We start from the raw sequence: 22626 nt of genomic DNA on the forward strand, positions 1-22626 counted from the left end.
CCATATCCGCCATCCCGCCGACAGCCCTACTGAAGTTTATAACAAAATAATTGTAACCCCTGATTTTTAGAAAGAGAGTAAGTTATTGATTTCCAAGAGCCATGGGAGGCAGATGCCAACGGCCGAGACTGGCTCTCGCAACCCTTCTAGTTTTTAAGCTGCATGTCTTGTGGAAAACACGCAAGTGTCACGTAGCAGAAAACTGCAACGATTTGTTTAGGGCGGTCTACAGTGCGCAAAGCCACTTAAACTGCTGCTCGTAAGTGGCATAAAACAAAAAAAAGGCGCAGCATGGATTGAACATATAACTTGACTCTCCATGGTATTACGCACAATACGAATCCGTTATTGATACATGAGACACACAGACTACCAGCTGAGATTGACTAACAATAATACGCCAACATATTTTAGCTGCAAAAGTACAGATTCACAAATAAAAGTAACTATTAGGCAAAACAAGACTCCAAAAACATATAGATCTGTAAATTTAGTATTACACAATATTCGATATCACGAACGATTCGCCCACCATCAAACACCAGCTGGAAAGCAAACCATACCCAACGAAGTTATCCAATATTCCAATATCGTACTCGTCTTTTTTGAATAAACTTTGACAAAAACAAATAATGTAGTATTTACACGCGCCGTTTTACAACGCAAGATATCCAAGATATCCCAGTCGTCTCAATTTGACAGTCTCGGCAACCATTGGCCCACCGCCAGCCCCAGTCGCCTCACCGACCGCGATAGCGGCTAAACGCTCTAATCCAGATGACGAGCCGGTGTTACTGGTCGTGCCGCCAGCGGATGCGCGCTTTCGGGTTTCGATCGCGCGACGGACACAGGCTTCCCACTTTGCCGGCTCCAGAGAGTACGGCAACGCATCGAGAACCATATTCAACGACCGCCACGCATCGTCGCGGGCATCATGAACCTCAGTCAAGTCAAGAAGGGTTGTGACGACAAGCGCAAAAAAATGGTGATCAAGTGGTGACATCAAGGTCGGCGCTGCCGCCGACCCGATCGCTGCCGGATTAGAAGGCGACACTGAACTTGGTGTGGCGCGTGCATTCTGCATCCGTTGAACCAAGAATCCAACCATCCTAGTAGCCGGTCCAAGCAGAACCTGCGGATCCGGAACGTGTAGGAGACGCAATATGGCCAGCTTGATATGCCAATACACGATCTCCAACTCTGGTTTCGCATCCCACACGTCCTCAATCGATTCTCGTACTCGTTCCAATTCTCCGCGAAGTACCGTAGCCATATGATGCCGTGATCCAGGCGTGGAGTCATCAGTGAATGCACTTGCTTCAAGAACGTGTCCAAGAACAAGTGACAGACGGACAAGGTGGTATGGGGCGGTGGTTAGAGAGACGTGGTCATCTGAGACAAGATGCATCGTATGGTCTGGAACCTGTAACGGGAGCGATAACGACATCGCGTGCCATCGATCGATCATGCCGATCACTAAGTATATTCGCCGGCCCAGGCGTACATCAGAGTCGAGGTCCGAGTCATCAGGAGGCGGCGATGAAGATGGTGCTGACAGCGATGAAGGTGCCGCGTGAAGACGGAGAGAGTTGGCCATACCGATTGCAGCACCTAACCAATGAGATAGAGAGCGAAGACCATCGTCTAGCGCCGCCGCACCGTGATTGACTGTTTCAAGAGCAAGGAGGACCATGGTCTGGATTATGACCAATGACGACGCAAGAGGAAGCTTGGCAGTATCCCTCTGCGCGTCGTTCAGATGTTGAATTGCACGTTGCAGATCCTGTTCGCCGCGTTGCGCAGAAACCATGCCACGGATGAGCGCATATAACGCATGCAGACACGAATTTCGGATAGGCGAAGTTGTAGCAACAAGGCGATATCGCAAACGAGACCGAGACTGGGCGAGGATGGGAAAGGTGGGATGAATATACCGGTAATATGCATCAACAGCTTCCTCGTCCCAGGTAAACGGAAACAATGAATCCGTCCCCGCACGATGGTCACCGGTACTGGGTCCATACGAACCCATCATTCCGGATCCAATCGAATGCCGTTGCAGAGACCTTACCGATGGGGCCGGCACATGCAGAGACGACGAGAGCGGTGGCACTCCAATTTGAATCGATGCTCGGGGACTGGCATTTTCATTTGTCGATCCGCCGAGGGGCCGACTGACGCCGGTCTCATAAGGAGGCTTCCAGTAATGATTCGGTCCGTTGGGTGGGGCCATGTACGGCGGCGCCGGCTCGTCCACAACACTTGCGCCTGCGCCAGTTGGCCCCTGCAGAGGCGGCAACTGCGAACCCGACCCAAACCGGAACGAATCTATCGATGGCAATCGCTCCGTAGTGGTATTCGAGAACGGAGTCTTTAGCGGTGGTATTGGTCTACCGAGTTCATTGCTGTATTCGGTCGTGCTCGAGAACGCTCGTTTCCGGCGACCGGGGCCACTAGGATTTAATGTCGGAGAATTTAGCAGAGCCTGCTGAGAATTCTGTGACTGCTGAGGAGGAGGTAACGAATGTATCGAGTCTGTTCGTTGCCGCGGCTGTTCGGGAATAACGGTCCGCGGAGAGCCGGCGGCCTGATAACCAAAAGTGTATGACGAACTGTATTGCGAATTTGGTGAATCTGCCGGATAGTTATTGCTGCCGGTGCTACTTATGCTGGTCTTGTGTCCGCTCGTAATTGTCGCGGTCAAATCGTTCGAGGTCCGGGCCTCAGAGGTGGCGCTGTCGCGACGAGGGGTAGAGACGTCGCCGGTAGAAAACGAGCTTTCAAGGGAATTTAGCCGATCTTCGAGTTCCTTGATATAACTATCTTGAGATTAGGCTTGCGATACATGAGCGTAACAAAAAGAGTGACGATACCCTTTACTTGGGCCGCGCTTCATCGGGATACGGCTGAAGGAGCATTTCTCGCCTACTCGCTTGCAGGACGAGCATTGTTCGGGGACACCGTCGGCGGTTGCGTCGCATCGAATCTGGTTTGTGTAAGCGATTGACACTCAAAAGGCAATTATATTCCCAGAATCTATTCACCTTCTTGCGCCGACACTAGAGCGTATGAGTTAGCAAGCAGCAAGACAGCTTCCAAATTATACGCACCTCATCACAGGCTCGCGACACTTTTGACCGTTTCCGAGGCACGATCGGGTCGGATACTGTAGACGTCTGGGCCTGCGGTGTAGCGATTTGGGCTGGACCAGGCGGGACGGTCATGGCAGGCGACGACGGCTGGTGGTGGTAGGCTTTGGCAAGGATTTGGTGGGGGGGAGCGGTCGAGAACGGGGAGAAGTGGTGACGCGAAAACGACAAGGAGGGCACGGAGGCCATGCGGGACGAGCCCTATAGTAGAGCAGTAGAGGACCGAGTGAGCAAGACAGAAAGGACGGAGTCTGTAGCAGATAGAGCAGTCGTGGATTTGGAGGGAGAGTGAGAAGAGAGAGGAAGGGGAAGAGGCAAAAAAAATGACGAGATGGAGTGAGAGGTCTGGCATGTGGCCAGATGGTACGGGGGAGGTTAGGTACCGACGGGGGGGCTGATCATTTTGGTTGCGGAAGAATTTCAGGATTAAGGTAGCGCGGCAGACCAGACGCGGGGAAAATTAGAAGAGGACGGCACTCGACCGACCTGACCAACTTTACGTTTCCATCGCCCACGGCGGCTGGGTTCAGACCCACAAAAACAAAAAAAACCTTACCTCAACCGCATCGCAACGCGGGGGCGATGGCGTGTGTTAAGTTTGTCGTACAAGAGCAACAAGTCCGGGTCAGCCTGTTCGGGCCGGGTCGCGTCTCCACACTCCGCATCGTGCACCAACCAGGTCCGCCAAACTGCGGTTGTCGGCAATTGCTAGCGCCTAGCGCCTATTTAACCATCTCTGCCTTATTCTGCCTTATGGAGCAAAAACAGTTGTTGATAATGGATGACCTGCGCCTCCACAATAATCTACTGCTGCACCTTTTCCATTAAACTGCACGTAACATGCGGTCCGGCGATGTGCGGACGCAGCCCCGTCTGGGGAAGTCACGCGCTCGGTGATGCACGGAGCGATGCCCGCTGTCACTCCTCCGGACTTACCCCGCCTCGCTATTCGCCAATGCGCAATGCACAAGCCAGCTGCGGCGTAACCGCCAGCAAACCCGCGACGATTAGAACCCACGTGCTTTCCACTGCAAGGGTACGAGGCCCTCAGCTTGCACGCAGTTAGTGGGCCAGTATGTCCCAAAGGAGCTCTCATCCCGCGATTTCCCTTGTCACGGTTCGGTCCCGACCCGCTCGCTGGTGGCCGCACACAACATCCGGATAATAATCCTTCGTCGGACCCTGTCTCTGTCGGCTGCGGCAGAATAAATTCAATTGCACTACATCCCCTGTGTCTTTGCCCATACATGGGATTGTAAGTATGCATATATATAAATGAGTAGCTGAGTCGACCACCGACCAGTAGGTTGATTGTTACATGCCTGGCACCGAATGCCAAAGTCAGCGGAAACGTCGCTTTTCCGAGGAGACTCCGATAGCCGTGTCGTCCAGATGTTCGCATAAGTGGTTCGGCAACCAAGACAAGTCGCGGAATAAGTGGTCCGCTCGCGATTTTTAGTTTATCCTCGGTCAAGGTGATCCGGCGAACTGCTGCGACAACTCAAACGAAGGTTCCGTCCCCTGCGCGCTCTTCGTCCGAGATTCCGCGACACATCAACTACTTAGCATGTGATGACAAGATGATGTAGCAGTTCAGTTTGCTCTCTGTGTATGCTTTGGTGAGTATGTTCGGTCTTCCGAGTGCGGAGATGCAGCAGCACATACCCACAGAGGGTGTTCTCATTCCTCAATACGTTCTCATTCTGAACTGGCGGCTCTGACTTCTCTTTCCGTCGCGCTGGTCCGATCTTTTATTAAGCGTAACTTTGCAGAACCGCGATGGCCATCCCATAGTCGGTTCGTTGCATTCAATTTTTCGCCCGAAGTTAGGCCGACCATGGCAAAAAGTGTGGGGGTGAACCGCCATACGTCCGGAGCAGCAGACCCCGTGCCCCACTTTAACGGGATGAATATACGAGCGCATTCCTATCGATAACCATGTCAAATAGAAGCTCTGTAGTTTGTGTATTTTGTAAAGATATCCCGATTAATTGCTTGCTTAAGCTGGTAGCAGTTTGGGCACGCCGGTCTAGAACACGGGCCGGCGGCTGGGGCCCGGCTTCCGAGTTTAGGTTGCGGTTGTATGTCAACGGAACCTTGACTCGGCGGGAATACTTCCGGCCAATAATGCTTTCTCGTGTACTTTCCGACATTCGTGTTTGATTTTGGCCGTATTTTTTCTGTGGCTTACTCGTAAACAGATTTAACATAGCTTTAGTATATGCATAATATTATAGTAACTCTTCTGGCGCGCCGTGGAGGGCCCAGGAAGTATGTAAGACGAATTTAGGCCCGCCGATCAAGAGACATTTTGCTATACACAAATCCTCTTGAGATCCGCTTGCAGCGACTGTCGATCTGCGCGTTAGCATACCGCTCTTTTATCACCCGAACATTCTATTCCCCGTCACTTGAATATCTGTAGGCATCGGAATTCCCAACTCCGGTCGACCAGAGAGGACCCCCCACGCCGGCCGATACGTTGTCCCGATCGATCGCTTGCGCTTCACTTGTAAACGCGACGCGCGATAACGTCCCAAGCCCCTGCACAGGACCCACCACATCTCTCGAGACCTTTGACTTGCAGACAGGTCGCTAGCTACTTGCACCAGCGCATGGTCCAATCTGCCATCACAAGCGCGTCTGCCGTTAATCGGACAAGCACGATTTTGCATTAGCTATTCATCAATAATAGTGGATGTTTACAACACGTGACATATACCCAGCATCGTTCGAGGAAATGCGATCATGGTGGTTGCCGTCGAACATCCTTGGTTCGGATTAGAGCCAACGCATCATAGCTGGAGTCATGCCTGCATGCGGCGCAGACTAAACTCAACTCATCGCATCGCGGAGTCTTTGATTTAAAATAATCCTCTAATGCTTCCGCCGCGGGGATCTAAACCTACTTATACACTCTGGACCTGCTCCTAACCTCATGACACAATATGCCGGAAAACCCACCACACAAAGAACACAAAAACAACGGCAAAGCGACTCGCGCACATATGCGTCAATTCTGTCGCTCAGTCATGATTCGGCTGCGAATCGGAGCGACGGAAACGAGAAGATTTTCTGATCGTAATAAACTGCGTGGGGGGAGTAACCGCTTCTTTAGGTGGGGTCTCTTCGGGGGGTGTTGGTTTCTTTAGCTGGTTGTCTGTCCATCTCTCCGACCTGCCGCTGCCGTGCTCGGTCCGATGCCGGCTTTGTCTTCTTGCATAGTCTGTGAGGACATCGCTGCGGGGACCGGGCTTCGTCATCAAGTGGTGCCTTCGTGTCGGTCCTTGTACTGCAGATGTACATTCGCCTTCTCTTTAGCGCTGAGCCTTACTCCACGTTGCTCCCCGGTGTAGTAGGCAGCCCTTTATCTTTATCTTTCTATTTCTCCGTCCGTGCCGGCTCCGAACGCTGATGGTCCTTCTTGGCAGTACACTGGCGTGAGTTTGGTGTGGTGGGCCATAGGCTCCGGCCGGTAGTCGGTACCGTCGCTTTGTCGTTCTGTTTTGTTGGGTGCGCTGTTTCGATTGTATATTTAGGTTTCTGTCTATTTATTCTCTTCATTGTTTCCACCAGGTAATTTATAAATTTTAATAATAAACTGACTTTCAAACACAAAAAGTAAACGCCAGGTCGGAAATTATTACATGAGAAAACAAAGACGGGGATCCCGACTTACAACAACTCTCGGCGCTCGAATTCGCTGGGTCACTATGGGCCCTGTGCTGTTGTTTGCCGACGCACTGATCGAGCGTTGTATACCGACCATCTCACACAGTGCCGATATCCTGGCCCACTTATGGAACAATACCACGAACCCTCGTAGTCCAAACGGAATATCCGTCGAATGACGGCACGGTCTAACTACGCGGGGGTTGTTCGTGAGAAGTTCCTGAGAGACAGAGGGCACAAGAAGGGTGAAGGTACATTCTGGGCAAGCGTTGGATCCTGTAAGATCACATTAACGCTCAATTTATGCATATTTATGAGTTTTACCTTTGTTATCTTTGCTTGGTTTTGTCTTTCTTTCTTATTATTTCTTTGGCCCGGTCACCTTGAATACACCTATATTGACAAGGCCACAAATCTGAGTATGCCTGGCCCGTCGTCTGCAAATGTCTGCCTGATGATGTTCATGTACGAATTGAATGAGTTGAATCCATCATCTTCGAATCGCAAATGGTCAGCTACCTGCTCCCTCCCTCATCCTCGCGGCCAGTCCCTGCTGAGCCGTGCGACTTTATTGCCTCTTTAAGTATCGCTCAGCGGTGTTGCATGTCAAAATAACAACTCTATTGCTATTGTACAGATATCGTCTGTAACGTTCACAGGTAGCGGAATTCCAGTGGTTCTCTTCACTTCATACCTCGATGACACGAATTGAACCGACGGGCTTCGAAACACTCAATGAGGAGTGACACGGGCGACCGCCGCGGGCGATCACACCGTTAGAGTTTAAGGAAGTTCTGAGACAGTTCATATTTCCTCCATACTCTTTTTGCCGCACCATCGGAACAAGAACGACGGTCCGCGTAATATTGCGCGATAAACAGCAGATCACGTTATCAATTACGTAGTTCGCAATGCTGTGGAGAACCACGACACTGATGCACAAGGATAGTCACTATAGCTAGGGCTGTTGACGATATTCGAATAGACGAATATTATTCGACCGATTATCGGCGTCGGATACGATATCGGCCAATCCCCCGTCGTCGAATACGAATATCGAATATTATTCGAAGCATTCTTCGACCATCGAATCGAATATTCGACATATCGTGCCGATATTCGATATTCGACAAAGTATTACATAATCAACCGTAGAGAAATGAATACAGTGGGATTTCAAGCTCGAGAAGCCCTAATCCTGACCCTAACCCTAAAATAGCCTGTAATAGGAAATGCTCTAACTTATTTAATTAATATCACGTGATTTGGACCGATATTCGATCGAATACGAATATTCGAGCCGATATTATTCGACCTAAACCTTATTTGTCGAATACGAATATCGAATATTATTCGAATGCCTTTCAAGAGTCGAATATCGAATACGAATATTGGGAAAAACCGCCGATATTCGTATTCGCAACAGCCCTAACTATAGCCACATAGCTGATAAACACTTACCCACAAGGCAAATTCAGCAGTTGCTAAATATCGTGGAGTTTCGGGTGTCTCGGTCTCGCGGGACGGCTGTGGCTTTTCATCGTTGAGTGTATTATCGACATACCTATCGGACTACTGGGATACTTTGCGATTCCTGATTTGCGGACCAACACGCGGGCGAGATGGCCGACTCGGAAGTTCAGAGCGATGGGATTGCTTTAACGCAGGAGATCGGGCGAAAGGGACCGTCGCGGTTGACGTGACAGCGAATCGTGGGATACCGAGTGAATTATACTAAAAGGTAATACAGCGTATACATTACCACCGGCGCCGACTATATGAATCTGTGGCAAAAGTCGCGCTACATTCAGTCCAGATGACAAACATCCTGCCCACAACCGCTCCGGAATTACGATCGTGACATCCTACGTATCGCAGTGGCATCAGATCTGACCGGGTGGCGATGGCAATTCTTCCTTTTAGCAGTCTCGATCCAATTTTTCGGCAACCTACTCATCGCGGTTGGAACATCTCCTTCGGCCTCAAATTCTTCGCCTTCATTATTCCAATCGCCGGAAGCTCGTTCTTCTCGCTATTCATGGATTGGATCTCAGAGTTATTCCACCAAAGCGCCCAACTTCCCGATCGGATACTGGGTTTCTACAGCATTTTCACCAACATGCTCATTATTTTGAAGCTTAAGAGGTATGCAGGAATTTAAAGAAACGCGTGCTTGTCAAAAATAAGTACGGCTTGTATGTTTTGCAGGAGGATTTGGTGCATCTGCAGGGCCAGGAGAGTAGCGCCAATTCCGCAGTTGAAGAGGAGTATAGTCAAAATTATGCTAATCAGAAAGATAACTGGGTTTGTAGATTCTGCAAGGGAGATTAAGGTTTGGTGACTGTGCATAGGTTTATTTTTATATCCAACGAGTAAAGGGACCAGCTGGCTAGTGGCTACACAGGATGGAGAAAGTTTGATTGCTGGCAGTAGATTTGTTATTAATGCACATCGGCAGATGGCTAATGTTACCACAGCTGTTGTGGCGCATGAAGTATTGTCGGGCATGCGGCTACAAGGCGTCGGTGAAACCAAGGTCAAAATAACCATATTGCAGGCATGCCGAAGATACTGCCAAGCTTTTGTCTGTTATCGGCAACCAGACATGCCAAGCTTTTCAGGGAGACGCTTGGAATTTTTTGCTGCCAGCTATGACTCCGACAACAAAACCGCAATCTCAAATCTTATTAGAACCAAAGGAAAAGTCATCGTCTGTGCTACAATTAGCTGCCGGACTAAGGCGAAGCAGAGCCAACCGTTTCTGCGATGCTGCACATAAGGTTGGGCAAGTCGTGACCGACAAATCACAGAGTCGGAGCCGATATGGCTAATGACTAGGCGACTGGCCGAATACACAGTCTCACTGGCTAGCGCATACATATGACGCTATCATTCCATGATCACGGTTGCGGCACAGGAATACTAATGAGAACGGCGACACATGAAGTTTTCCGGCAGGAATGTAGCTTGATAGCGACCGCCTATTGTCTATGACGTTGTGTTGTGCAGGCATCGCGGACTATAACAACGTATAAATACCTATAGTTTATGTCCCTTCAGTAGTATAGTATAACGTGACTTACGAGTTACGACAAAAGAGAATCCGAAAATTTTCGTGACTCGTGAGCAAGACAAGAGCTGTGGCTGGTGGACTGGGGTTGCGTCTAGTGTCTGAGGTTGTGACTTATGTGACTCTCGAGGTGCTTGAGACGCCGGAGATGCCGGAGAAGCTCGCAAAAGTTTGTGAGGGACGCCGGAGATACCGGAGAAGCTCACAAATTTTTGCGCGGGACACAACGGCGAGGGACGCTCCTCACTTGAGCGCGGCCTACGCGCTTTCTGTTCACCAATCTTCGCCGGGGGCGGTTCTGGCTTAACGTTTCGTCAACGAATCATTTCGAGACGGTGACGGTGTCCGCATTGTGAAACTTCTAGTTCCAAAGTAGGATAGTCTCAGGGTACGCGCCAAAGCCAAGCTTTTCTTGACGCCAAGTGTGCGCATCGCCGTAATGCTTGTTTGACAAAAATAGATTCAATGACGAAACGATTGGCAAGTCCGTGCCATCAGTGATTCACGACAAGTCGACAACGAGCTGTTGAAGCCAGTGGCTTAATATACGACAAGCGAGGATGGATTCCACTTATTCCGGACTCTCTTCCTTTTCGAGCTACGCCATTCCCCCTTGGTATTCCGTCCACTCGAACCTATCGCAGGGTCCTCATATTACTATTGTACCGTGGTGAGCACGCATACCCCGTTCGTCCAATCGGACCGTCGCCGAGGTACCAATCCGAGACTTGGCAGTTAGCCCACGGCGCCGTGGTCGTCAAAAGCTTGTCTCCTCCGGCGGCAGCACTTATTTAACAGTGGCAAAACGGCACATTTAGCCGGACACAGGATTAGACTTCGATGGCTTGTGCTGGCAGTGGCGGTGTAGACTAGCGGCCAGGGAATCCACTAGGTACACTAATTGGCATTCGTTGAATTGAATAAATATTTGGTCATCAAGATATACGAGATTTAAGCAGAGGCACTAGCATGTAAACGTAATCTGTAGAAATTTTAGAAATTTCGAACCAAAGACATAGTCAATCTTTCAATTCTGCGGTCTGAAACCTGCCGGGGAAGCCTCAAACTTAGGATCACGTCTCACACGTTAGCGCGCTTGCATGAGAGTAAGGATTCTGCGCGAAATAGTAGGGGTTAGGTTATCGAATTGCGGTCAGTTCGCAGCGACTAACCTCACGACAAACTACTTCGAAATGGCTCAACGTCTTAGACCTATTACTATCTGCATTTTGTATTCCGAATGGGCGCCGAATGGCAATGCCTGTTGGTCAGAATCGTCAATGCAATTTGAACATTGTATTCCGATAAGCACACAGTCATCAATCCATCACTGCTCATACAGCTGACACACGTTTGTGTGAGTAGATACCCCTTGCATGTCTGTTTTTAACAGCGCTCCGGGAGACTCTATTGTTATCGCGGCATCCAGCTTCGTTTGTAGCTGATCTAAAGTTAGAGGTCCAGATTGCGATCTTTGATGAAGCCAATGCTTGTCGCCCGTAAGGAGCGATTCCGCTCGCTCTCGTTCGATTGATTCCATTAGTACATAGCCTATTTGGCTGAATACAATCAAAATCTTTCTTTTTGTCACCCGATATTTTTTTTGGTGGTCATCGTATTCTCCACATGAATTCAGCATGTGGAGTCGAAAACTCTAAAATGCCAAGCTTTCGCCGCCCCGCCTGCGGCACCGTTCCCGAAATGGTTACGTCGAAGTTCTGAGCGGCCTGCAGTCGCATTGTCCATTAGCGACTTTTAGCCCGTCCACGCCCTTTCTTCGTCAGTCTCGACTTGCTATTGCACTTCTTTGGCCGGCTTTCGATATGTCCATCTGGGTGAACATCTCTAGTTGCTTAAGTACTCTGGCTGTGCTAGAATCAGGCACCTTGAAGGGCAGACGCGTCGATCAAATTATCACGATATTCTAGATCATTCTGTAGTTATACGGTTCGTTACTATCCTAATCGTTATGCCAACTTGTGTATTGACTGAGATCTACCGACAATATTGAAGTGCAACCTGCAATAGGCTGGAACTAAACGTCTCCAGCTCCGTTTTCTGAAAAATAGACACTCCTCTGTGAGCGCGCGACAATGGACCAGCGTCTCGTCTGAGACCGGGTGATATTACTTTTCCTATGTCACTTATATGGTGTATCAGCAGCGAAAGCTGACCGATTATGTTGTTAGCACGGGCTTAGTTAGATGCGCCACGAGGTGCTCCACTCAACTTAAACTACTTAATTATGATTTCTTTTGAATGAGATAATTTTTACAAAATGATCCAGAAATTGCACGTGGCCGGCAAGAGAAGACAAAGACGAGTACGGGGCATGGAAACTCCAAATTGAGAAAACTCTGAGCTACCGCCAAGAACATGTTATTGCGAGGCTTACTTCTGACTCCCGACACGGTTACGGCGATGCTTCGCGTCGGCGCTGCGTGTGCCGGTGCGGCGAACCGGGACTAATCTCGGCAATGATGTCATTGTGCGGTTGCAGCTGCCGGTGTACGTGGCTCGGGTGGCGCAGTGGCTGGTGCAATTGTGACCCAAATGTGATCCGCGACCAGGAGAGCCCGGCGGCCGCTCGCCTCAGTTAGATGCAAGAGGTTGCTCGCCCGCGGTCGCTCGTGCGTGCAAACGGACGACAGACTGATTCCTATATCACTGACGGCGGCCCTCCTCCGCCTTCTTTCCCTCCCTCGTGTTCGTCCTGTCCACGTCCGCCTGCACATATATTTTTGAACTGACGGCTTACGACTCTACAGCTCTCGTCCAGCTTAAGTGCCTCCGCGGCCCGTCGCGTTGACTCCTCCCGGCCTCAGGTAGGTGCGAGCACTTCCACAAAGTCTCCACCAATCCACTTCTCCGCCTGTGCCACCTTTTACACACCCTCTCGCTATTAGCTTTGAGATTGTCGCTTCGCACTTCAGCTATTTGACGCCAGTGCAAAAGTCTTTGGGCTACATTTTCGTCGGCTCAGCCGTGACCATCTATCTGTCGACGTTTCTCGAACATCCGAGTTGGCATCTCAGGACCAGTTATATTCTTCCACCTCGTCAATCCTTTTCAGCATGGTGCTCATCGACGGCATCAAATACGCGTGTGATGTATGTATCACTTTTTGTGTTGTTAAGTCAATGTTATCCATTGCATTTCCTTGAAGGAAGAATCTTGTCAGGGTGCAGTTCCAGAACTACCTACCAGCTGTCTGGCGCTAGGCCGTTCGTGGTTTAGTGCTGGCCGGGCAAAAGTCGCGCGTGCGGCGCTGGGTACGCTCAAGCCTTGCGGGTGCCTTCACGTGTGGGGCTTTGTACCTTGGTTCTAGCCCTAGCCCTAGCCATTTTCTTCGTTCTTGGGATTGCGCAATGACTACCTTTTCGTTTGTGGGGGCTGTGCTAATCGTGATGGTTTCTTCGTATAGACATGCATTCGCGGTCACCGTGTCACGACATGCTCGCACAAGGATCGGCCATTAACTATGATCAAGCCGAAAGGCCGCCCTGTTTCTCAATGTCCTCATTGTCGTGAAGCTAGAAAGAACCATGCGTTACACACCAAGTGCGACTGCGGCGACAACAAGTCTGGCTCGTCGCCAGAGTCATTGTCCTGCACCTGTTCTCATGGTGGTAAGTGTGATTGCTCGAAGTTGAAGAACGCAGGACGGGCTACGGCCGCTGCTACTGGCGCTCTTGAGGTCGCGTTGAAGGCAGGTCACACCGCCGGCGTTCGCAACAGTACTATAATGGCGAAGCCACATTTGCATGGTTCCTCGCCATATCGTACTGTGTCTACTAGAACTTCCCCCAGTCCTGGCGCACAAGTCCCGATGACTTACTCGGTGCAGCCTGCTCCGTCCGCAGCACATCAGCACATTGAGCGCTATGGCAGCCCTCAGAGTCATGTGTCGTCAATGTCCGACTCGAATCTCTCGTCGTATAATCCGCTTGGCGTTCAGGTTGGGTCGATTACCCGACAGGTCCCGGAGGTGCCAACGTCTGTCATCGAGGCCGAGCCATCATCTGCGCCATATAATAGCAATTTCCACAGCCAGTCGACCAATACTGATCAAGTGAGTGGCGGGAGGGCATCTACATCGTCCGCCAGCAGCTTGGGCAGTGGCGGCAATGGATATGATTCAGAATCTACATACAGCTCTTACAGCTCGTTCGATGATCTTACTGCTGTCGGAGGGACTCCTAAGGACATTCTTCAATTCATCCAGGGTGACATATCCTATAGCCAAGCTTTACCGCAAGACGGCATGACAAATTTCCTAGAAGATGGTCTGGGTGGGTTTAACGGCTTGGATTTCTCGACTGCCGCGTCATACGGCTTAGATCATACCGATGCACTTTTCGAGTCGCCAGAATTGTACAGCTCTGCTCCTGCCACTGTCCACTCGTCTGGATTTATAGCGCCAGCGACCTTCCCTTATGTGTCATCTCTTGCTAATGCTGTCACGTCGCGATCAATATCTACGCCGGAGATTTACAGGACCGTTACTTCGTCAGCAGAATACGATCTTGGCCAGTTCTCCCCACGATAGCAATCAATGGTTTATGCAGTAACGTAGTAAATTGCGGGTGATGTTAAAATGAATGGAGTTGTGGGCGTGCTCGTTTTTGTCTTACTGGAGTTAAATATTGAGAATTTTTCTAGTAAATGGATAGTGTCTTTGTCTACTGTATAAAAATCGTCTGGTTGATTTCTGTGTGTATGATATGGGTTTTCACTTTACGGCTGTGTAAATGTGTGATCTGAAAATTGGATAGCGCTCGGGATGGTCATTGTTTAGACATGTTGCTTTGCTATATATGACTTGCTATATATGACTATTTATATTTATTTGGTATTCGGTTATGACTTTACACTACTGAGTAGTTTGAGATACCGTTTTTAAGCGCGCACAAAATGTCGAACGGGATCTGGGTTGATGAAGATGACGACCGCGCCAAAAGTGCCTAGGTCACTATCAACTTTTTTACAGTTAGTTAAGCCTATTTCCCGCAGTTTAGCTGCTCCAGAAGTGGAACTACAGTACAAGCAGAAAGGGATCACCCGATCCTTTGCCCCCAGTGATATAAGTGACCATTCCCTGTCAAGTTAGTGCCAAGCTTTCTGAACTGCTTCCAAGCTTAGTCCATCTTGACTAGGCGCGACCCCTGATCGACACTTGTTCTGTGACTCGGTTCGGACATTGACGGACGTGGTGGTTGGTGGCTTGTGCAGTTTTTTCTCGACAATAAATTATGTGGGCACAACCCTACTCATGCAGTTACGTCCGTTCACTGGCCGCGCAATCTGACCTGCTCGGTGGGACGCATGCAGGTCCATCGTTTCAGTTGCGTTTCACTTTCAAGGTGAGTTATTTGCCAGCTCTATAGACGATAAATTTATACGACATTTTCCGAAAATAAATCAAAAGCAGAAGGCGCCATAGCAAATGCAGCAAGAGACAATTACCCCAGTCCCACACATATCATAAATGCAAAAAGCTACCACAATGCGGAAACACTACTTATCCGATCCGGCCACTCCGCCGTCTTCGCGTTGTCTTGCCGTCTAACGGACTCGGAGCATCAGGTTCCAGGGCCTGTAACCTATCCAATTCCCACGGCGTTAGTGAGGAGGTGTCATTACCGTTCGCATTCCCGGTCGCGTTCGTAGCCTGTTTATGTCGCGGTATAACCGTCCGCGGGGTTTTTGGTGTTGCACCATTGCGAATTGTCGGGTGCGCTGTCGTGGTTGGCGCCGAAGCTGAAACCGCTGCACCTGAGGCCAAGTTCTGCACGACAGGATATCTCCGAGTTGCTTCCGCACCTGCCGCGGTAGTACTTTCGACAGGAGAGCTCCGTAGACGGGAGCTGCGCCTCAATCCACTATCCCCTCCAGTCACGGAACTGCCACTACCGCGCACAGCCGCGCCGACAGGCGTCGTGGTAGGCGTAGAACTTCGACTTCTTCGCTGTCTCGATCCCGAGTCCACATATCTGCTCGCCAATGCAGGCGATGGCGACGATCCGATCGGATCTGATACGTCCCGCGCGGCTTCACGCGTCGTTGTCCGATTTTCATCTCGCAGATACAGCGCGATACGCTCGTCCGAGATATTCAGTGCCGAGGCCTGGTCATTCGTCTGGAGCGCTGCTAGACGGATGATATATTCCAGTAGTGACAAGGAATTCAATGACTGTGCAGATTGCTGCGGAAGTTGTTGACCGCTCTGAGTCGACGTAGCGGTCGACGGTTGTTGACGTCGAGGAGCGATCATTGCCTCAATATCTGCGCTGCTAAGTGCGAGACGAGAAAATGCTGATGCCAGAGTTGCTTCAGAAATAATGCTCGGTCTTAGTTTCTCGTTATTCGTCCCTGCTGAATCTAAGTTTTCTGCTTCGTCCACTTCTTCGTCAATATTATCATTTTCATCTTCTTCGTCTTCATACATTGCACGTTCAACATCGTCCGCCCACAATTCGAACGCTAGCCACTCAATATTGGCGGGTGAATCTACCCTCGTAGCCAGAATCGAGCCGTCAGTTTCATCCACATTGCTTTGCCAGTCAGCAGCAAACTCGTCTTCATCAGACGATGAGCTGTCATCGAACATGAAGTATGATGATTGTTGAAGGAATGCCTTATTGAGTTTCACGACTAGGACTGGAGAGATGGCGTCGTCAATTTCTAGTAATCGACCTGACGCGCTGAAAAACAACCTTGTTATCTAATACACAATTTCAGCATCCAACAATGCCAGAAGGTGGGCACGATATACTCACTATAGACAATGGAATGATTCGACTCCGCCCTTGAATAACACCGTTCGCATCAGGCTTCGGGGGATTCTTGGAGTCAAATTCTTCATGATACCGTCCATCATCCAAATCTTCGGTCACGACGAGCTCGTACGAATACGTCTGTCCAGTCGCATCTCTGCGCGTATTTTTGCTCTGTTCGCCATTGTTATCTTCCAATCTAATTGGAATCCTGAAGATCTCGATGTAGCATTTTGGATATTCTTCCTTCCAGGTTATATCACCTGAAGTGGTAGTGTGCGGATTTCGTGCGGTACCGTAAAATACTGTATATAACTTCAAAGTAAATCTAGGACCAACTTGATGGCGTTCAAATGGACGGCTTGCATACGCAGAGTCTGCGGCAAGGAGAAACGCTGATGCTTGTAATAGCCGAGAAGGCGAAACAGTATCAGGTAAAGAGGCTGACAGATTCGCGCCGGACGTCGTCAATGCTAAGGATATTAACGGAATAGACTGTCGAAATGTCAGCTCCAGCGTATTTTCGGTTCGCCACAATAATCATACGTCTTCTATTCTTGAAAGAAGTCCCAGCATGTACTGTTCCACGGATTTGGCTGCTTTGCGTCTCTCGTCTGTAGATTTAGCTATTTGCATACGCTGGCTAGCCTGCTCGACTCTAGTGTCAAACTCATTGATATCTCGTCGTAATGCACGCGTAAGCGATACAGTGCTGTCCAGACTCGTGTTTCCTCGCGCCGCTCTGCTAGGGTGAGTCGGTGGTTCCAACAAATAATGTGAATCGGTCACGTACATCAACTGAATCAAATCAATAGCTGGAGTCACTATCTTTATTTTTGTATTCAGCCGCCGTTTAATCTTCTCAAGCGACTCTTTCTCGTCTTCTGGGAGTTTCTGCGCATGGTCAGCGGACCGAATTCACAATGTCTGCGGCGCTAAAGCCCGCAGAATGGAAATCTGCACCTACTTCCAGAAATCTCGTAAGAGATCGTATAGCATACCCAGAGACGAGTGATATTCCGGATCGAATGGCAAATGTAACGGCTTGATTCCCTGCCTAAACAAGCCAACGGAATCGTCAGTCCTCGAGAACTCGTCGATCACAAATCTAACTGACCCTCGCTAGGAGATCATCCATCGCGCCTCCACTATCCCAATAGACTTATATCGCGGAACGCACTGTTGACCGTTATGTTGCGGATACATACAAGTAAAGAGTGTACATACCGCGGTCATAGTCAAACCCTGACCGGGAAATGTTGTGGGTTAGGGCACAATCGTTGTCATATGCAGCAAGCTACTTGGGGCATATTTGCACCAGCTGCAAATTTGCTGACAAAATGAGGTTGGGTCTCGTACTCGCAGCGGATACGAATCACCAAGTCACTAACTTTCATTTCAAATACATTTTGTGTTGGCTCCTCGGGGTAGCGTTCTCCCGTGTTCAGTGACAAAAATTTTTTGCATTAGCATCCCGGCTATTCACATAATGGTTTACATATTTGAGGGATGATATCCAAAATACCTCTGGTTTGATTCCGGGCAGATCGTAACCAGCCTTTCGCGCCCCATACTGTATAATTAGCCAAGATGTCGCTGTATATTTCGGTGAATGAAACGTTAGCTTAATCTTTGAGAAGTCAAATCTTAGCGGCTGATCTGGGCACAGCAAGCCACGATGGTTGCTTTGATAGACCGGTGTCTGGCAGGTGTCATTGGCCGGATTTCTCGACTAACCCAAATAAGTTACGAGTGACGTCCGGCCCGCCTCCGTTTCTGGAATGCATATCCATTGCACGGTCTTTCTGACATATGAGTGAATATGCATGCTGTATCATTAGTCGATCGCCCTATCGATCTAAGTGTAAGACTCGATCAGCCCGGCGTATATCGTTCCCACCGCATTCAATAGAACACAGTCGAAAGGTCTGTCTGTCGAGACGAGCAGACGACGTTTTCTTCGCGTTCGGGAGCCACTTAGCCGCCATGTAGCGATCGCATTCCAGTAGTCAAATTCCTGGACATCCTGTAAGCTTAACTATGCGGCGTGTGAGCCAACTGATCCGTGAGCCGTAGATCCCAGACGTCGGGTAACCTGACGCGCGAGAGAAGCGTCAAGTAAAGTTTCTGCTCGCGCAAAAATCACTGTGCACGGCTTTCCAACCAGACTGACAGACTACTTAACCACGGCACGCTTTACGACTCTGCGCTACTTAGTTTGTGTTGACCGATCGCGGAAGGGAATGAGTTGTTGGACATTTACTATCCTTTTGACTGTCCCTACTAAACCGTGAAAAGTCGTCATTCCCGACTGGTCGCGTTCGATAACCCTTGCCGAGTGGTCGACGTCCTCGATAGGGGTCAAGGTGGTCGTCGCTTTATTTTTCTTGTCAGACCTTGCTCTAAATCGCCGACGTTCTCACGCATTACATTGTGGTTTCACGAAGTAATCCGGATAGTCCCGTTTAAGGGAATTGTGCGCATATAATTGTCGCGTGTTCTGCAGTCGCTGACAAGTATGGAGGTTAGTACCATTGGGTTCCCCTTCTGTTGTCTCCTTTAGGATCGCTAAATTTTGTTGTTTAACAGGAAAACCAGTCACATGTTGAAGTAGAAAATGAATGGCACGTCGTGGATAGGATAGTAGACCTTTATTCACGGAATTACTCCGGCGAGAGCTTTGTGAGCGCCAACGAGAGCGAAAGCGACGTGACCTTGACCGACGGATTGACCGCGCCGCTCAATGTTCAGCGCTCGATCTCATCCTCATCGTTGTCGGCATCACCGCCACCGCTGTCCACAATGCCGCTTGAGAATATTGGTTTTGAAGCGCCGGCTACGATTGTTGCGCAGGAAAGGAATAACATCCAAGCCCTGAAACGGATCTCACTCGACGCGTCGTCAACCTCGGATCCGGACTTGCCTGCTGTCAATATTGCGCTTTTACAACATGGACCGACGTCTCCACCAGCGGCGTCACCGTCTTCGGCAGCGTCAGTTGGAACTCAGCAAGGATTTCCTTTCGACGACGCCCCTGGATACCACGCTGACTCGGCTCTTCTGTGGGTCCCGGCACATCTGCATCCAGAACTAGCGCCAAAGGAGTGGCGAACCTTTGTGCAAGAGCGTGTGGCCGAGATTCAACAACGAACTGGTGCAAATGGTATTTTATCGCAGTCAGAGAAGAATACGACTTCTCCCGCAAGTCCGATATCGGCCTTACTTTCCGTTCCGGGATCTTCTGGTACCACGGGATCCGGCGTAATCAGACGAAAATCGAAACTATCTCGCGAGATTGATATATCGGACGATTCCGTGGCTGGATTTGAAGACGGCGCGGATGTGCTTCAAGAACGATCGAGGACGAAATCGCCCGAAGTTAGGGTATCGGACTTGGAATGGCTTGAGACATACGCGCGACAGACACGATCTGCTAGTGGAAGTCCGAATATACCTGGCGGTGTCGTCATCTCTGAGGGAAATGCCGTTCATGCGCCACTAAATAGAGGCAAAGGACTACGCAGGTCGCAACATACATCAAGAAAGAATAAGCGTCTTTTTGAGTCGGAAAAACGTCTTTCTATGACATCGGAGGAAACATTGTCAGAAGACGAAAACGATGAACGGCACAGAGAACCTAATCTCAATGTAGAGCAACCCTCACCGCTTACCGCGACTCCGCCTTCATATTCTGTTCCAGATCGTGGACCACAAGTTACAGTGACTGATGGGAAGCTGCAACTCAATATCAATGAAACTGACCTAGGATCGCTTGACTTCGACACTGATGTCGTAATAGAGGCGGCTAAGTCCGTTGACTCTCCGGATGTGGCAGTTACGCCGGACGATCTACATCATGCCGGGTCTGGCTCGACGTCGTCGTCATCAACCAGTAGTTCTACAGTATCGTCTGTTTCGATTGCGCGAGAGTCAAGTTTCCCCGAGCGCATTTGCTCGGCAAAGCCCTCGTCCGGAGACGCTGGTCGCCGCGACCAACATCGAAGCTCGCCGCGTCCAGGTACTCCTGTGCCTACGTCTTCTACACATCGTCCATCACCAGTATCTCGACTTACGTCTAAACGATTGATCACCGACATGCTTTCGCGGTCATCTTCCACCTCCAGCAGCGCGGCTTCGGATTTCCCCGAGTCCCCAGCAACGCCGTTCAAACTTCTCACTCCGTCCGACATGCATATTAATGCGGTCTTGAGTGTGCCATCAATGGCTGGCGCCGTCTCGGGTGACCCCAACGGTCGAACAAATGAACTATCTGTTGTCCCTGCACTTGATGCGAAGACCGCCGATTATCACTCCCAGTCTCCGCAACCCGGACCATCACTTATGCAGCGAGGCAAGGCTTTAACTGCTGGATTTGGCCGCCTATTTACATCAGATAAAGATAAGGAGAAAGATAAGAAAGAGGAACGGAAAGAAGACAGGAGTCTTGGACACAGGAGCAATGCTCTCAACCAAAGTGCACCTTCGCGGAGTGGTAGTGTACCTGACCTGAACAAAGAGGCACGACGTCGGGAAACAATCGATTTGGAGCGTCCAGCTACACCTATTGCCAACGTGGAGAAAGGGTCGTCGAAGAAAGAGAAGGAGTCCAAATTATCGAACTTTTTCGGAGCGAAAAAGAAATCCCTTACGAAGAGTAACGCTGGGCGACGGTCGAAGAACAAGAACGGAGGGAAGGCAAAGCATGTACGGACAAGCAGATCGTCCTCGTCGTTGTCATCTACCTACACTGATCCTTATGTCGGCAAATCTCAGTCTCCTTCAACTCCTCCATCTCCTTCGCGAACTCAGATGGTTAATGGTAATGGCGGCAGACCGTACTACTATTCCCGCTTCCCGCTACATGTTGAGCGAGCAATATACCGGCTCTCCCATCTAAAGCTTGCAAATCCTCGACGACCACTTCGCCAACAAGTGCTGCTAAGTAATTTTATGTATAGTTATCTTGAACTTATTAATCAAGATAGCATGTACGGGTATCAACAGCAGCAATGTCCACAAGCTTATCAGTACAGTTACCCGCAGCAACAGTTCATTTATCAGCAACAAGTGCAGCAGCAGAATTATCAGAATTGGCAACTGCAATTGCATCATCACCGTCAGTCACAGCAACTGCTGCATCAGCAGGAGATGTATTCGCAACGACAGCGGTCACAGCGGTCATATTCAGATGAAGAGAACATGTTTGCTGGTTTGGAATCTTCGGTTGCATCTGATCGTCAGATCAATCGGTCGGTGAATGAGCCAGCCTACTCAGTACAGGGTGGGTCGAAATCAGACAATGTGGATTCGTATTGGCAAGATTCGGACAGTGACGACGACGTTTATGGAACGTATTTCGATCCAACTGACGATGATGTATGTAGATCCCATTATGTATACTTGGCGTCAACTAATGCTCTGTAGTATCCTGTTGCTCCTGTTTATGATGACGAGGATATTGATGAGGACGAGGACAACGATGTGAGATCCGTTAAGCCGAATTCAAGTTCGCTGCCTAGTTCGCAAATCTACATCCCAGGGGAGACATACTACGAAACAATCTCACGACAACAGCAAGAACAAGCTCAGCGCCAGCAATTCGAGCAACATCCAACATACAAAAGTTCTAGCAACGATTCCTACAACTACCTATCCGCTCAGAATCTCAGCCACAGTCGAGGTCCTGCACGCTACCATAATGTCGGTAACCATCAATCCCAGGGTTACAATGGATATCCTCCGTCAAGCCATTACTACGAGACTTGGGGCCAAGCTCAAGTGGTAGGAGGGTATAATAGAGATTAGATGATATTAAATGCATTTTATACGTACTTCTTGTAGTCACTCACTAGGTTTGCAGTTTGTTTTCCTTGTATATTCGGCGGGGCGTTCATTTTAGTTGTTTTCTGTGCCGTGCTTGATATTTTTTCGTTTGCATAAAGTCGTATTTGCTCTTCTC

At 49.6% G+C, this 22626-nt stretch overlaps 5 protein-coding genes across 5 annotated transcripts; 3 read left to right on the top strand and 2 right to left on the bottom strand.

The window, feature by feature from the left end:
* Positions 1 to 361: 361 nt before the first annotated feature.
* Positions 362 to 3611, bottom strand: POJ06DRAFT_243581 (uncharacterized protein). The gene is made up of 4 exons (XM_056186381.1): positions 3111 to 3611; positions 3045 to 3059; positions 2874 to 2986; positions 362 to 2819 (listed from the first exon to the last, which is right to left on the bottom strand). The coding sequence occupies exons 1-4, from the start codon at positions 3336 to 3338 to the stop codon at positions 656 to 658; spliced, it is 2520 nt and encodes an 839-aa protein (XP_056047553.1). The 5' UTR covers positions 3339 to 3611; the 3' UTR covers positions 362 to 655.
* Positions 3612 to 7130: 3519 nt separating this feature from the next.
* Positions 7131 to 7540, top strand: POJ06DRAFT_243586 (uncharacterized protein). The gene has a single exon (XM_056186382.1). It carries the CDS (start codon positions 7135 to 7137, stop codon positions 7402 to 7404), a length of 270 nt encoding a protein of 89 aa, XP_056047554.1. The 5' UTR covers positions 7131 to 7134; the 3' UTR covers positions 7405 to 7540.
* Positions 7541 to 12548: 5008 nt separating this feature from the next.
* Positions 12549 to 14754, top strand: POJ06DRAFT_243588 (copper fist DNA binding domain-containing protein). The gene is made up of 2 exons (XM_056186383.1): positions 12549 to 13001; positions 13316 to 14754. The coding sequence occupies exons 1-2, from the start codon at positions 12966 to 12968 to the stop codon at positions 14438 to 14440; spliced, it is 1161 nt and encodes a 386-aa protein (XP_056047555.1). The 5' UTR covers positions 12549 to 12965; the 3' UTR covers positions 14441 to 14754.
* Positions 14755 to 15206: 452 nt separating this feature from the next.
* Positions 15207 to 17805, bottom strand: POJ06DRAFT_285064 (RanGTP-binding protein-domain-containing protein; the record flags this gene model as incomplete). Its single annotated transcript, XM_056190186.1, has 6 exons — positions 15207 to 16615; positions 16671 to 17162; positions 17214 to 17409; positions 17461 to 17561; positions 17635 to 17724; positions 17785 to 17805. The coding sequence occupies 6 exons, from the start codon at positions 17803 to 17805 to the stop codon at positions 15413 to 15415; spliced, it is 2103 nt and encodes a 700-aa protein (XP_056047556.1). The 3' UTR covers positions 15207 to 15412.
* Positions 17806 to 19185: 1380 nt separating this feature from the next.
* Positions 19186 to 22472, top strand: POJ06DRAFT_235077 (uncharacterized protein; the record flags this gene model as incomplete). The annotated part of the gene is made up of 3 exons (XM_056185816.1): positions 19186 to 19191; positions 19257 to 22043; positions 22092 to 22472. The coding sequence occupies 3 exons, from the start codon at positions 19186 to 19188 to the stop codon at positions 22470 to 22472; spliced, it is 3174 nt and encodes a 1057-aa protein (XP_056047557.1).
* Between the last annotated feature and the right edge of the window lie 154 nt (positions 22473 to 22626).

The sequence above is a fragment of the Lipomyces tetrasporus genome (genome assembly GCF_029532465.1).
Source record: "Lipomyces tetrasporus strain NRRL Y-64009 chromosome Unknown POJ06scaffold_1, whole genome shotgun sequence".
In the NCBI taxonomy this organism is placed as follows: domain Eukaryota; kingdom Fungi; phylum Ascomycota; class Lipomycetes; order Lipomycetales; family Lipomycetaceae; genus Lipomyces; species Lipomyces tetrasporus.

What these genes read in the sequence shown, in the direction of transcription:
- POJ06DRAFT_243588 (XM_056186383.1), top strand. Translation starts at nt 12,966, where the DNA reads ATGGTGCTCATCGACGGCATCAAATACGCGTGTGAT. An exon ending in GCATCAAATACGCGTGTGAT is followed by an intron (nt 13,002 to 13,315) that starts GTATGTATCACT and finishes TTCTTCGTATAG; the next exon opens with ACATGCATTCGCGGTCACCG.
- POJ06DRAFT_243581 (XM_056186381.1), bottom strand. Translation starts at nt 3,338, where the DNA reads ATGGCCTCCGTGCCCTCCTTGTCGTTTTCGCGTCACCACTTCTCCCCG. An exon ending in AAGCGCGGCCCAAGTAAAGG is followed by an intron (nt 2,820 to 2,873) that starts GTATCGTCACTC and finishes ATCTCAAGATAG; the next exon opens with TTATATCAAGGAACTCGAAG.
- POJ06DRAFT_243586 (XM_056186382.1), top strand. Translation starts at nt 7,135, where the DNA reads ATGAGTTTTACCTTTGTTATCTTTGCTTGGTTTTGTCTTTCTTTCTTA.